Source organism: Pristiophorus japonicus, chromosome 7 (genome assembly GCF_044704955.1).
Source record: "Pristiophorus japonicus isolate sPriJap1 chromosome 7, sPriJap1.hap1, whole genome shotgun sequence".
In the NCBI taxonomy this organism is placed as follows: domain Eukaryota; kingdom Metazoa; phylum Chordata; class Chondrichthyes; family Pristiophoridae; genus Pristiophorus; species Pristiophorus japonicus.
In genome coordinates this window covers 127,005,255-127,019,416 of record NC_091983.1, presented here as the reverse complement: position 1 = coordinate 127,019,416, position 14,162 = coordinate 127,005,255, and the positions used below count along the sequence as shown (strand labels likewise).

Sequence of the window (14,162 nt, the reverse complement as noted above, 5' to 3'; positions counted from 1 at the left end):
CCTGGAGGCATTGCCCAGCTGGGCACACGTCGTGCACCTGCGAACACAGTGTTCCAGGTTTGCATCAATTCCCGGCCACCATACATGTGACCGGGCAATGGCCTTCATAAGCACGATGCCTGGGTGCTCGCTGTGGAGTTCCATGATGAATGCTTCCCTACCCTTCTGGGGCATGACTACCTGGCTGTCCCAGAGTAGGCAGTCGGCTTGGATGGAGAGCTCATCCATCCATCTGTGAAATGGTCTGACCTCTTCAGGGCATGCTCCGTGTGTGGGCGCCCAATCCCCAGTCAGGACACATTTCTTAATCAGAGATAGGAGGGGATCTCTGTTTGTCCAGGTTTTGATCTGGTGGGCTGTGATGGGGGAGCCTCCGCGCTTTGCTCCACTGCCCCCTCAGTGGTGGCCAGTGGAAGCCTGCTGAGCACGTCAGCGCAATTATCGATGCCTGGCCGGTGCTGTATGGGGTAGTCATACGTAGCCAGCGTGAGAGCCCATCGCTGTATGCGAGCAGACGCATTGGCATTGGTAGCTTTGCTGTCGGACAACAGGGATGTTAACGGCTTTTGGTCCATTTCTAACTCGAACCTTCTGCCAAAAAGGTACTGGTGCGTCTTTTTCACCCCGTAGACACATGCGAGTGCCTCCTTTTCAACCATCCCATACCCCCTTTCTGCTTGGGAGAGTGATCTGGAGGCATAAGTCACAGGTTGGAGTTGGCCCTCATCATTACTCTGCTGCAACACGCACCCAATCCCATAGGATGATGCATCGCATGTCACAACCAATTTCTTACAGGGGTCGTACAGGGTCAATAATTTATTGGAACAAAGTAGGTTCCGCGCCCGATAGAAAGCCCGTTCCTGACAGTCCCCCCAAAACCAATCGCAATCCTTACGCAGGAGCACGTGTAGTGGCTCCAGCAATGTACTTAAGTTCGGTAGAAAGTTCCCGAAATAGTTCAATAGTCCCAGAAATGAACGCAACTCTGATGTGTTGCCGGGCCTGGGCGCACGACGGATCACCTCCGTTTTGGATTCGGTGGGCCAGATCCCGTCTGCGGCAACCCTCCTGCCCAAAAACTCAACCTCTGGGGCTGAAAACACACACTTAGACTTTTTGAGTCGCAGGCCGACCCGGTCCAGTCGCCGTAGCACCTCCTCCAGGTTGTGGAGGTGTTCCTCGGTGTTTCGACCCGTGATAAGGATGTCTTCCTGAAATACGATTGCTCCAGGGATGGATTTGAGCAGGCTTTCCATGTTCCTCTGAAAGATAGCGGCTGCTGAACGAATGCCAAACAGACACCTGTTGTAGACAAACAGCCCCTTGTGCGTGGTGATGATGGTCAGTAGCTTGGATTCTTCGGTCAGTTCCTAGGTCATGTGGTGAGGTCCAACTTGGTGAACAGCTTGCCGCCTGCCAGCATAGCAAAAAGATCCTCCGCTCTTCGAAGCAGGTATTGGTCCTGAAGGGACACTCGGTTGATGGTGGCCTTGTAGTTGCCACAGATCCTGACCGAGCCATCCATTTTTAGAACAGGGTCGATGGGGTTTACCCAGTCGCTGAATTCAACGGGCGGAATTATGCCCTCTCTTAGCAACCTGTCCAACTCACGCTCAATTTTTTCCCGCATCACATACAGCACAGCTCTGGCTTTGTGGTGCATTGGTGTGGCATCCGGGGTGATGCATATCACTACTTTAGTGCCTTTGAAAGTCCCGATGCCAAGTTGAAATAATGACTCGAACTTTTGTAGGACCTGTGAGCATGAACTTTGCTCCACAGATGAAATGGCGTGCACATCCCCCCATTTCCAATTCATCTCGGCTAGCCAGCTCCTCCCCAAAAGCGCGGGACCATTTCCTGGGACAAGCTAGAGTGGCAGCCGGTTCTGAGATCCATTATGTGTGACCACCAACATTGCACTGCCTAGCACTGGGATGATCTCTTTGGTGTACGTCCGTAGTTGCGTGTCAATGCGTTCTAGTTTGGGTCTGCTAGCTTTGAGTGACCACAGTTTCTCGAATTGTTGGATACTCATAAGTGACTGGCTGGCTCCTGTGTCCAGCTCCATGCGTACCAGGATGCCGTTTAACAGTACTCTCATCATCATAGGTGGCGTTTTTGTGTATGAGCTGTGGATGTTTGCCACCTGGACCCGCTGAACTTCAGCATCCATTGCTGTGTCCCAGGCATACCCCTGCCTTGCAGATCCCTCTTGTGGTTCATCCACTTCGTAAACCAGCCTCGCTGCGGGCTTCCTGCACATCCTAGCTAAATGTCCATTCAAGTTACAATTTCTGCAGATGAATTGTTGAAACCGGCAGATCTTCACAGCATGTTTGCCCCCGCACCTCCAGCATGAGCTGAGATTGTTGTGAACAAAAGAGCTGTTACCAGGTATTCCTCTCTGATTGTCTCTTTGATTACTCTTGAGCACTCTGTTTGTGGGTGTCAATGGTCCCATCCCGGGACGTATTGTCCCTTGGTGTAAATGTCCGTTCAACCTGCCATTGTCTCTGTTGAGGACCCACCCTATAGTCTGTTACTGCCTGGTTGGTGTCAAATTGCCCTTGCCTGCCTGCGGGGTTCTGAGTCGCGTTTACCATGTTAACTCCCTGCTCCATTGCCATGTTGGGAGCAGAGTTGCGCGCGTATATGATCTTGGTTTCCTCCTCCCCCACCTTGAAGGTTTGAGCCATCAACGCCGCTGCTTCCAAGGTCAAGTCCTTGGTCTCAATTAGCTTCCTAAAAATCTCGGCATGACCAATGCCCTCAATGAAGAAATCCCGTAACATCTCCCCCCTGCAGGCGTCTGTGAACTTACAGAGGCTGGCCAAGCACCGAAGGTTCACAACAAAGTCCGGTATGCTCTGCCCTTCCCGACGTCGGTGCGTATAGAATTGGTGTCGGGCCATGTGTATACTACTCGCCGGTTTGAGGTGCTCACCGATCAGTTTGTTGAGCTCCTCGAAGGTCTTGTCCGCCGGCTTCTCAGATGCGAGCAGGTCTTTCATCAGCGCGTACGTCTTAGATCCACAACTGGTCAGTAGATGCGCATTTCGCTTGGCGGCTGCTGCCTCTCCCAGCCAGTCCTTCGTGACAAAGCTCTGCTGGAGCCTCTCAACGAAATCGTCCCAGTCCTCACCAACACAGTACCGTTCCTCCGTGGTACCGGTGGCCATTCTCTTGAGTCGTTGATTCGCGTTTCTCGTCGCCAAATGTAGTGTCTTTCCACACTACAGCAAATCAACACAAGGCACATACTGGAGACAAGGTCACTCTGTGACCTGTACCTTTATTCACAAGACCAAGAAGTGATGACCCTACGTGGAACCTCCCTTTATATACCTGGATGACCAGGTGAGGAGTGTCTCCCACAAGTTCACCCCCTGTGGTCAAGATGTGCATTTCTCAGGTGTGTACAGTGTACAGTGTTGTTACATAAAGGTTACAGTTATGTGAAGGTTACAAACATGACAAGCTTGGTACCGGGTTTGAGGCCCTGGTCTTCAAACACTCTCTTCCTCAGGCGACCGAAGGCACACTAAAGGCGGTGTTGGACCTCGTCATCGATATCTGCACTTGTTGACAGTAGGCTCTCGAGGTATGGAAAATGGTCCACCTTGTCCAAGGCCTCGTCGTGGATTGTGATAACTGGGGGGCAGTGCTGTGTGGCAGGGGTATGTTGGTGGAGGACCTTTGTCTTACGGATGTTCAGTGTAAGGCCCATGCTCTCGTATGCCTTGGTGAAGGTGTTAACGATGGCTTGGAGTTCGGCCTCTGAGTGTGCGCAGACGCAGGCATCGTCTGCGTACTGTAGTTCGATGACGGAGGATGGGACGACCTTGGATCTGGCCTGGAGGCGGCAGAGTTTTAACAGATTCCCGTTTGCCCTGCAAATTAGCTCCACTCCAGCTTGCAGAGGGTGAGATGGAGCATTGCAATAAGGAAGATCGAGAAGAGCGTTGATGCGGTGCGCAGGCCTGTTTGACCCCGATGCAAAAGTGGAATGGGTCTGTGGTGGATCCGTTGGTCAGGATCTCGGCTTGCATGTGAGCAGGTGGAGAATGGTGACAAACTTTTCAGGACAGCCAAATCTGAGGAGGACGCTACGGTTGACAGTGTCGAAGGCTTTTGTGAGATCAAAGAAGGCCATGTACAGAGGTTGGTGCTGTACCCTGCATTTCTCTTGAATCTGCCACGTGGTGAAACATAGAAATATAGGGCCCAAGTTTCCACATGATTCGCGCCTGATTTTTAGGAGCAACTGGTGGAGAACGGACTATTTTAGAAATCGCAATTCTCCACATTTTTTTTTCTGCAGTTCTAGTCAGGTAGAACAGTTCTACTTTGGAACAGAATTTTTTCTTCAAAAGGGGGCGTGTCCGGCCACTGACGCCTGATTTGAAAGTTTCCACAGTGAAAATGTACTCCAAACTAAAGCAGAATGGAGCCAGTGAAGATTTTTGTAGAACTGAAAAAACCTGTTCTACACATTAAAAAATCAGGCGCAGGTTATAAATTAGGCGTCCAGAACGAGGTGGGGGGGAGGGGAGGGGGAAGGGAAGTCATTAAATTCGACAATAAATCCTTATTTATACTTCTACAAATATTATGCAAATAAATCCAACCTGAATAAACGTTTATAAGCCAAGAAAAGATTAAATAAACCATCTTCCTACCTGTGTGAAAGTGCTTCATCCAGGGAGAATTCTGCAGCCGTTCGTGCCGCTGAGCGGGAGGGGGAGAGAGAGAGAGAGAGAGAGAGGGAGAGAGAGAGAGAGAGGGAGAGAGAGAGAGGGAGGGAGGGAGGGAGAAGGAGGGAGGGAGAGGGAAGGAGGGAAAGGGAGGGAGGGAGGGAAGGAGGGAAGAAGGGAGAAGGAGGGAGAGGGAGGGAGAGGGAGGGAAGGAGGGAGAGGGAGGGAAGGAGGGAAGAGAGAGAGGGGGGGAAAGAGAGAGAGGGGGGGAAAGAGAGAGAGGGGGGGAGAAGAGAGAGGGGGGAGAAGAGAGAGGGGGGGAAGAGAGAGAGGGGGGAGAAGAGAGAGAGGGGGGAGAAGAGAGAGGGGGGAAGAGAGAGGGGGAGGGGGAAGAGAGAGGGGGAGGGGGGAAGAGAGAGGGGGAGGGGGAAGAGAGAGGGGGAGGGGGGAAGAGAGAGGGGGAGGGGGGAAGAGAGGAGGAGGGGGAGAGAGGGGGGAGAGGGGGAAGAGAGGGGGGGAAGAGAGGGGGGGGAAGAGAGGGGGAGAAGAGAGGGGGAGGGGGGGGAAGAGAGGGGGAGGGGGGGAAGAGAGGGGGAGAGGGGGGGACAGGAGCGGGTGTCGGGTCGGGGCGGGGGAGCGGGCCTCGGGTCGGGGCGGGGGGGAGCGGGTCTCGGGTCGGGGGGGGAGCGGGTCTCGGGTCAGGGGGGGGGGAGCGGGTCTCGAGTATGGAGGGGGGGAGCGGGTGTTGGGTCGGGTCTGGTCGGCGGGGGTGGGGGGAGCGGGTGTCGGGTCGGGTCGGGTCTCGGGTCGGTGGGGGGGGGAGCGGGCCTCGGGTCGGGGCGGGGCGGGGGGGGTGGTAGCGGGCCTCGGGTCGAGGCGGGGGGGAGCGGGTCTCGAGTATGGAGGGGGGGAGCGGGTGTTGGGTCGGGTCTGGTCGGCGGGGGTGGGGGGAGCGGGTGTCGAGTCGGGTCTGGTCGACCGGGGGGGGCGGTGGGGGGGAGGGAGCGAGTGTCGGGTCTGGTCGGGCGGGGAGCAGGAGCCAGGGCTAGGGGCTGTGTGCTTCGGGCCCCTCCCACACAGTTCGGCGCCTGGAGCTACTGCACTTGCGTGCCGACAGTAGTGCGCATGTGCAGAGGTCCCGGCACTGTTTTCAGCGCCGGGACCTGGCTCCGCCCCCCCCACAGCTCGTGCTGGCTGCGCCGAGTGCCACAGGACCTGTAAGTAGGTGGAGAATACGGAGGATTTTTTGAGGCGCCGTTTTAGGCACGAAAAACGGCCGCCCAGCTCGGAGGGACGCCCGTTTTTTTTCTTGTGGAAACTTGGGCCCATAGAAACATAGAAAATAGGTGGAGGAGCAGGCTATTCGGCCCTTCGAGCCTGCAGCACCATTCAATATGATATTGGCTGATCATGCAACTTCAGTACCCCACTCCTGCCTTCTCTCCATACCCCCTGGTCCCTTTAGCCGTAAGGGCCACATCTAACTCCCTTTTGAATATATCCAACAAACTGGACTCAACAACTTTCTATGGTAGAGAATTCCATACGTTCACAATTCTTGGGTTAAAAAGTTTCTCCTCATCTCGGTCCTAGATGGCTTACCCCTTATCCTTAGACTGTGACCCCTGGTTCTGGCCTTCCCCAACATCGGGGACATTCTTCCTGCATCTAAGCTGTTCAATTCCGTCAGAATTGTATATGCTTCTATGAGATCCACTCTCATTCTTCTAAATTCCAGTGATTATAAGCCTAGTCGATCCAGTCTTTCTTCATATGTCGGTCCTGCCATAGAAACATAGAAACATAGAAAATAAGTGCAGGAGTAGGCCATTCGGCCCTTCGAGCATACACCACCATTCGATAAGATCATGGCTGATCATTCCCTCAGTACCCTTTCCTGCTTTCTCTCCATACCCCTTGATCCCCTTAGCCATAAGGGCCATATCTAACTCCCTCTTGAATATATCCAATGAACTGGCATCAACAACTCTCTGCGGCAGAGAATTCCACAGGTTAACAACTCTCTGAATGAAGAAGTTTCTCCTCATCTCAGTCCTAAATGGCCTACCCCTTATCCTAAGACTGTGTCCCCTGGTTCTGAACTTCCCCAACATCGGGAACAATCTACCCGCATCTAACCTGTCCCGTCCCGTCAGAATCTTGTATGTTTCAAGAGATCCCCTCTCATCCTTCTAAACTCCAATGTATAAAGGCTCAATTGATCCGGTCCCTCCTCATATGTCAGTCCAGCCATCCAGGGAATCAGTCTGGTGAAATTTCACTGCACTCCCTCAATAGCAAGAATGTCCTTCCTCAGATTAAGAGACCAAAACTGAACACAATATTCCTGGTGAGGCCTCACCAAGGTCCTGTACAACTGCTGTAAGATCTCCCTGCTCCTATACTCAAATCCCCTAGTTATGAAGGCCAACATACCATTTGCCTTCTTCACTGCCTGCTGTACCTGTATGCCAACTTTCAATGACTGATGAACCATGACACCCAGGTCTCGTTGCACCTCCCCCTTTCCTAATCTGCCACCATTCAGATAATATCCTGTCTTTGCGTTTTTGCCCCCAAAGTGGATAACCTCACATTTATCCACATTATATTGCATCTGCCATGCATTTGCCCACTCACCTAACCGGTCTAAGTCACCCTGCAGCCTCTTAGCGTCCCCCTCACAGCTCACACCGCCACTCAGTTTAGCGTCATCTGCAAACTTGGAGATATTATATTCAATTCCTTCGTCTAAATCATTAATATATATTGTAAATAGCTGGGGTCCCAGCACTTAATGTTGCAGTACCCCACTAGTCACCGCCTGCCATTCTGAAAAGTACGCGTTTATTCCCACTCTTTGCTTCCTGTCTGCCAACCAGTTGAAGATCATGTCCATTGTGCCCCTTAGTGGGCGAAATCCACATTGCGACTCTGGGAGGAGTTCTTCAGCCACAGAAAAAAGGCGATTCAGGTGATCCTATAACATATAATTTGCTCTGTTCATAACATCATTGCCAACAGTACAAGAAGCTAAGAAGGTATAGAATAACAAAAGTCCATTGAGCTATCAAGGTCATTGGCTGTACCATTTGCCCTAGTGTGACTCTATCCATGAACCTGTCAGGGAGTATTTGATCCTCTGTGTATCAAGTCCTATTTTAAAGTGCTAATTATCATACCATTAATTGCTTTTTCGGGGAATTGATTCTGTTACTCGGCGAGAAAAAGAGAAAAAAATGTCTTTTAATCTTTAGACTTACTGGAGGCTTGTTAATTTTGTATTCATATACTAGTTCTGTGATCACAATGTAAGTTCAATACCCTCCTTACATCTACACAAATTAGGCATCTCATTATTTTAACCTTTAGACTGCCATAAATTCTGGCGAACGAATGTGTTCCTGGATCAAATAATTTAATTTCAATTCACACACCATGACATTAAACTGAACACTCATATTACAGCAGTAAGTCTGTAGCAGCTTTACTACTGCAATATCAACCCTACATAATTATTTCAAGTGCTCGTTTTCGTTAAGAGTAGAATTTTTTAAAATAAAGTTCTTCAGTTCTACTTAATCTGGTCTTCTCCAATTCTCTCTTTTTTTGCAATTTATTTTAAATTCTTTCTGCCTAGTTTTGGTTATCCTATTTTCCTTTATTTTTTTTCAAACTTTTTGCCTGTTTTGTTGTCGATTTGCTCCTGAAGACGTGGACTTTTTCTGGTTACAGACCTTCAGCCACCACCCGTCCTTTGGTACCTGCCCTTTGCTCAGCTTTTTTAATTAATTGAAATTAATGCAGCAAGAGTAAAATAAACACCCAAGGAGATGACTTTATAAATATTGTTTTATAACATATTTTGGGTATGTTATTTCCTTGTAACATGCAGTGAAATAAATCAAAATAACTGCAGAATCAGTCGTATCCAAATAATGTTCAAACAAGCCTGCTGCCTCTCATCCTCTGTTTTAACACCTGAATAAAGCTACAAACTTTCTGGTAAGTTGTATAGAGCAACATGGGAAAGAGGTTGATTCAAGGATATACCAACTCTCAAGGTACAAATAATGTTGGTACACATCTCACTCCCAGCTCTTCTGTATTACTGCATTGTACTACAGTTCTTCCTATATGCTACCCATAGTTAAATAATCCTCGTTGTGCTATAAATATCTATTTTGACATTTAAATAAACTTCTCTCTTTTCAACTTTCTTCTCCATACATATGAGAAACCTACTGGAGAACATACTTGTTCGCATTATCCATAGGATTTTCCACTAGCTCTACCCTGCCACCAGCAGGATTGCGTTAAGGAGAAAATTGGATCATGAGACATGCACTTGTATTAAAAACTTTTTTTTAGAAATACTAAATAAAATAATTGTAAGTATGGCTTATGTCATGTATTCAACTATCATTGTAGCCCATGTATAAGCTGACCTAAGTTGTACATCTTGAGAACATTGACCACAAGGGGGTGAACTTGTGGGAGACACTCCTTCCCTGGACTTTCAGGTATAAAAGGGGAAGCTCCACACACCTTCATCACTTGAGGTCTTGGTAATAAAGGTAACTGGCCACAGACTGATTTCTCTCAAGTATGGGCCTCGTGTGCATTTATACTGTATAGTAAGGACATATCAGCTTACATTAACATTTGATATATATCGATTTAATTTTTCCTTGGTCTATTTTCCATAGAATATATTTTCTAACTGCTCAAAGATTTGCAAAGCTGGAAAAAGGAAGAAGCATAGTATGCCCGTGTGCTGTTATGAATGTGTGCCTTGTGAAAAGAATCATTTTTCTTCACAGAATGGTAAATGTTGCTAAATTTTATATGAACATTGAGTACAACAACTACTTACTTTTATATAGTGTTCACATAATGAAATGTCCTCAGGAACTTTAAAAGTCAAGCAGTGGAGACTAAGTAGAAAGTAACAGAAACCTTAGGGGTCATTTTCTGCAAAGATTCTCCTGCTTGTCCACTGTAACTTTGGTAGAAGAGTCGTGGAAACCCTGAAAAATGACGTAAACATTGTTATAGCAAATGAGCAGAATTCCCACAGAAATTCCCCCCTGCGGTCAGAGGGAGCAGTATTGAGCAGGTTTGTGAATAAGGAGAAAGAGATAGCAAGGTAAAGAGCATCCCAGAGTGCATGAGCATGCTGGTTGGTGAAAGCAGAGGGTTTTGCAATCAATGTCCTGGGAAACAATGAGCTAGTGGAGATCAGTGAGGACAGGAGTGATTGGTGTGCAAGACTTTGTGCAGGGTATGAATGGGCCCCAGAGTTCTGAATGACTTGACAATTTTTGTAGAGCGGAGCTACAAAGCCCAGCAAGGAGAGAACTGGAGAAATTAAACCTTGAGGTGACAAAGATGTGGAGCAGGGTATCAAATTATATTTGCAGGAATTGTCACACTTGCTTGACAATAACTGTGGGGAACAGTCTCTACAGGATTGCAGGTCAGCAAAAAAATAGATGGACAAAGCACATAAAGACTGCATCGCAAGGCTAATAAAATATTACCATTTCATTGTTCAACTATTGTATTTTACAACAAAGGTTCCATAATTATTGCTCTGGTCAGGCTGAACTTTGAATATTGTACTTGGTTCTCATCATCAATGCATAAGGAAAACATTCAATCTCTGAAAGCAGTGAAGACAAAGACCAAGGGCTGGATTTTCTGTTAATGTGGGCTCCGTTTCATGCCTTGGCGGAGCAGAAAAAGGTGTTTCTGGGCGTCAATGGGCACGTCTAGGATTTAGCGCCCAGCCGGAAGTTTTGGCAATGGTTTTGCAACAGCGCAAAAACTTACTGCCCCGCCCTCCATTTTGACCATCAGGATGACGTCAATCGTAGCAAGGTAACGCTAGCGCCCCGGGTGGAACTTTCGGGCATTACTTCTGATTTTGTCTCCGCCCCAGGATCTGACCAAGAAAAACAGACAGTCCCAGAGTGCAGCAGGTGCAATTGGCACCATATTTAAAGGGAGGCTGGAGAATCTTATATTGCAATTGTCAGTGACTGCCACGGTTGCGCACAGAGCGCTGCATTAGTGCACACTTTAAAGCGGCAATTTTATGTGACTAAAGCCTTTGTTTTCAAGGTCAGTAAGAGAGTTCAATGGGGCAATGCTAGTTAGGCAGCAAATCATGCTGGTTGCTATTGGCAGGCGGCTTCAAGCTGGAAAAAGGCTTATTGTCTATAGTTTGTAACGTAATCAAAGAGGTCGCAGACGTTTGGGGAGGAGGCCTTACTCCCCCACGGGTTTACAGTGAACATCGTTCTTACCTACATATTTCTGATGCGCAGTGCGTTCAAAGGCTGCACTTCAGAAAAGAAGTGCTGACAGAGATATGCCAACTCATAAAGGCAGACCTACAGCCTACCAGCACCAACAGGATTGCGATGCCTGTCAAGGTGAATTTGACTGCGGCGCTGACCTTCTATGCCTCCGGCTCCTTCCAGGTAGCAGCAGGGGACATATGCAGCAACTCACAGCACACGACACATTTCTGCATTCACCAGCTGACAAGGACACTGTACGCATGCAGGATGGACTTCATAAAGTACCCAATAAGCAGCGACAGCCAGAATGAGAGAGCTATAGGTTTTGCACGATTTGCAGGCTTCCTCAAGGTTCAGGATACGATTGCCTGTACGCACATCGCCCTGCAAGCACCAACACAGAATGCAGAGGTCTTCCAAAACAGAAAGGGGTACCACTCCTTAATCCTTCAGCTGGTCTGCGACCACACTCAGTGCATCCACACAGTCAATGCCCACTATCCAGGGAGCACACATGATGCTTTCATCTAGCGTGAGAGCAGTGTCTCAAGCATATTTCAGCGACAAAGACATAATCAAGCTGGCTGATCAGGGACAAAGGATACGGCCTGGCCACCTAGCTCATGACCCCCCCTCTGAAACTCTGCCACAGAAGCCACGCAGCGCTATAATGACAGCCAGACAGCCATCCGCAACATCATTGAACGGACAATTGGCATGCTGAAGCGCTTCCGATGCCTAGACCGCTCTGGAGGCAGCCTTCAATATGCCCCTCAGCAGGTGTCTGTGTTCATTGTCATGTACTGCATGCTGCACAACTTACCCATCATTAGGGAACAGGAATTGCCAATGGGGATCGCAGCACCACCTCAAGAGGAGGAAGAGGAACACGAGGATGAAGAACCTGGCAAGGAACCCATACCGCAACCATCATGACCACATGGGAGGCAGCGTGGTGATGTGGCCACTGTAAGAGCCTTACGTAAGCAGCTCATCCTGTCACATTTCTAACTATTGCCAGTTCTGATGAAGGGTTTTCGACCTAAAACGTTAGCTCTGTTTCTCTCTCCACAAATGCTGCCTGACCCGCTGAGATTTCCAGCATTTTCTGTTTTTATTTTAGATTCCAGCATCTGCAGTATTTTGCTTTTGTGTTTATGTCATCATTGATCGGTTTGCTTGAATGGGGAATGGGAGGTTTGAGCATTGCCTCGCTACTCTATGCCACCATGCTGCCTAATGTACAACTGATTGCACAAATGAGACACAAGACAGTAATGTCAAAGATCAATGAACAATTTTTATTAACATTCAACCCTCTCAATATGCCCCCCCCCGTCACACACACACACACAGAACCCTACATAATAGAATGGTTGAATACTTATGGACACATTACTGATTCTTGCAATGAACAACATATTAAGAAAAAAATAACTGCATCCTGCAGTGCACAAAATTGAAAGTAAAAAAGACTGCTTCCTGCAGTGCACAACAGATAAAGAGAAGAATAACTGCATCCTGCAGTGCACAAAATTGAAAGGCACAATGATTTTTGAACTGACTTCCCCCCGCCCCCCCCTTCCCTTCAAGACCTTCTCATGCCTGCTGCTCCTCCTCAATGAGGCCTTACGGCATACAGCAAGGCTGCTAGAGGGCTGCTGTGTTGGGGACAATGGAGACCACATCTGAGGATGCACTGGACCAGCTCCTGGCTTGGAAGGCCTGGTTTTCGACTGGGGCGCCTCTTCCTCACATTACCAGTCACAGGCAGATGGGGTGTCAACCATCTATGATGCATGGTTGGCACGTGAGTGGTGGGATCCAGAATGCTGTCATCCTGAGGAATGACACCACATCCCACTTCCCTGGAACCACTCACTCTCCAATGGGGCTAGTGCTTAGCAACTGGAGCACGATGTCTCCCCACATGTTGCTGGCCTGCTTTGGCACCATCACCCCGTTGGACAGTGGGGAACGCAGAGTATGGATGCAGGCATGGACTGCATCACCTGCCCAAGCTCAAGCAAAGCTTGTGCCTGTGATGTGCCCGAGTCTGCAGCGTGATCAATGGCATGCGCCACATACTCAGGAACTCCACTGTCGCTGCTGGAGGCCACCATCCTCTGTGTGTGGGCAATGATGGCCTCGCTGGACTCCCGATTCACAACAACAATCTGCGATGCTGCCTCCACAACAGTCACAGTGAGCTTGTCAATGCTCGTTGGGATCCATTCCAATGCATCAATAAGGTCACGATTCATGACTTGTTTCCCTGAACATTTCCACCAGGTCCACTTCAAGGTCTGCCTGTCTGTTAAAAGACCAACTTTGCCGACTCACCCTCCAGAGAGCTGATCTGTGGGATACCACCCCGGCACTGCGTTACTATATACCACTGGGGCCAGGGGCCTCTGATTCCTCAAAGCCCATGTCATCCTTAGAACTACTTAACCCAGAGGGTGAAACTGGTGGGCTCAGATGCTCCGCTGGAGCAGCGTCCTCCAGTGCTTCGTCGTTGGCCGCATGGCCTGCAGTGGAGGCCTCCCTCAAGGAATGCTGCGCCTTTGGTTGGTCATCTGGAAAACAGCAGACGAGTGGTTAGGGAAGATAGACAATGAAAGTAAACTAGCACAAAATATAAAAACATATAGCAAGAGTTTCTACAGGTATATAAAAAGGAAAAGAGTGGCGAGACTGGGGAATTAGTGATGGGGAACATGGAGATGGCAGAAACTCTGAACAAATATTTTGCATCAGTCTTTACGGTAGAGGATACTAAAAATATTCCAACAGTGTATAATCAAGGGGCTATGGGTGGGGGGGAGGGGGGGGGAAGGAACTTAACACAATCACAATCACTAAGAAGGTGGTCCTCAGCAAGACAATGGAACTAAAGGCAGATAAACCCCCTGATGACTTGCATTCTAGGGTCTTATGAGAAGTAGTGGCAGAGATAGTGGATGCATTGGTTGTAATTTACCAAAATTCCCTGGATTCTGGGGAGGTCCCAGCTGATTGGAAAACTGCAAATGCAACGCACCTATTTAAAAAAGAAGGCAGACAAAAAGCAGGAAACTATAGACCAGTTAGCCTGACATCTGTGGTTGGGAAAATGTTGGAATCCATTATTAAAAAAGCAGAGCAGGACATT

The 14,162-nt window shown here is 48.8% G+C and overlaps 1 protein-coding gene across 1 annotated transcript in view; it reads left to right on the top strand.

The window, feature by feature from the left end:
- LOC139266625 (G-protein coupled receptor family C group 6 member A-like) overlaps positions 1 to 14,162 on the top strand; it is an 83,799-nt gene that overhangs the window by 40,631 nt on the left and 29,006 nt on the right. The window contains exons 8-9 of the mRNA XM_070884216.1: positions 11,033 to 11,330; positions 11,661 to 11,915. Of these exons, the coding sequence (XP_070740317.1) occupies positions 11,033 to 11,330; positions 11,661 to 11,915 (553 nt within the window). The remainder of the gene's footprint in view (positions 1 to 11,032; positions 11,331 to 11,660; positions 11,916 to 14,162) is intronic.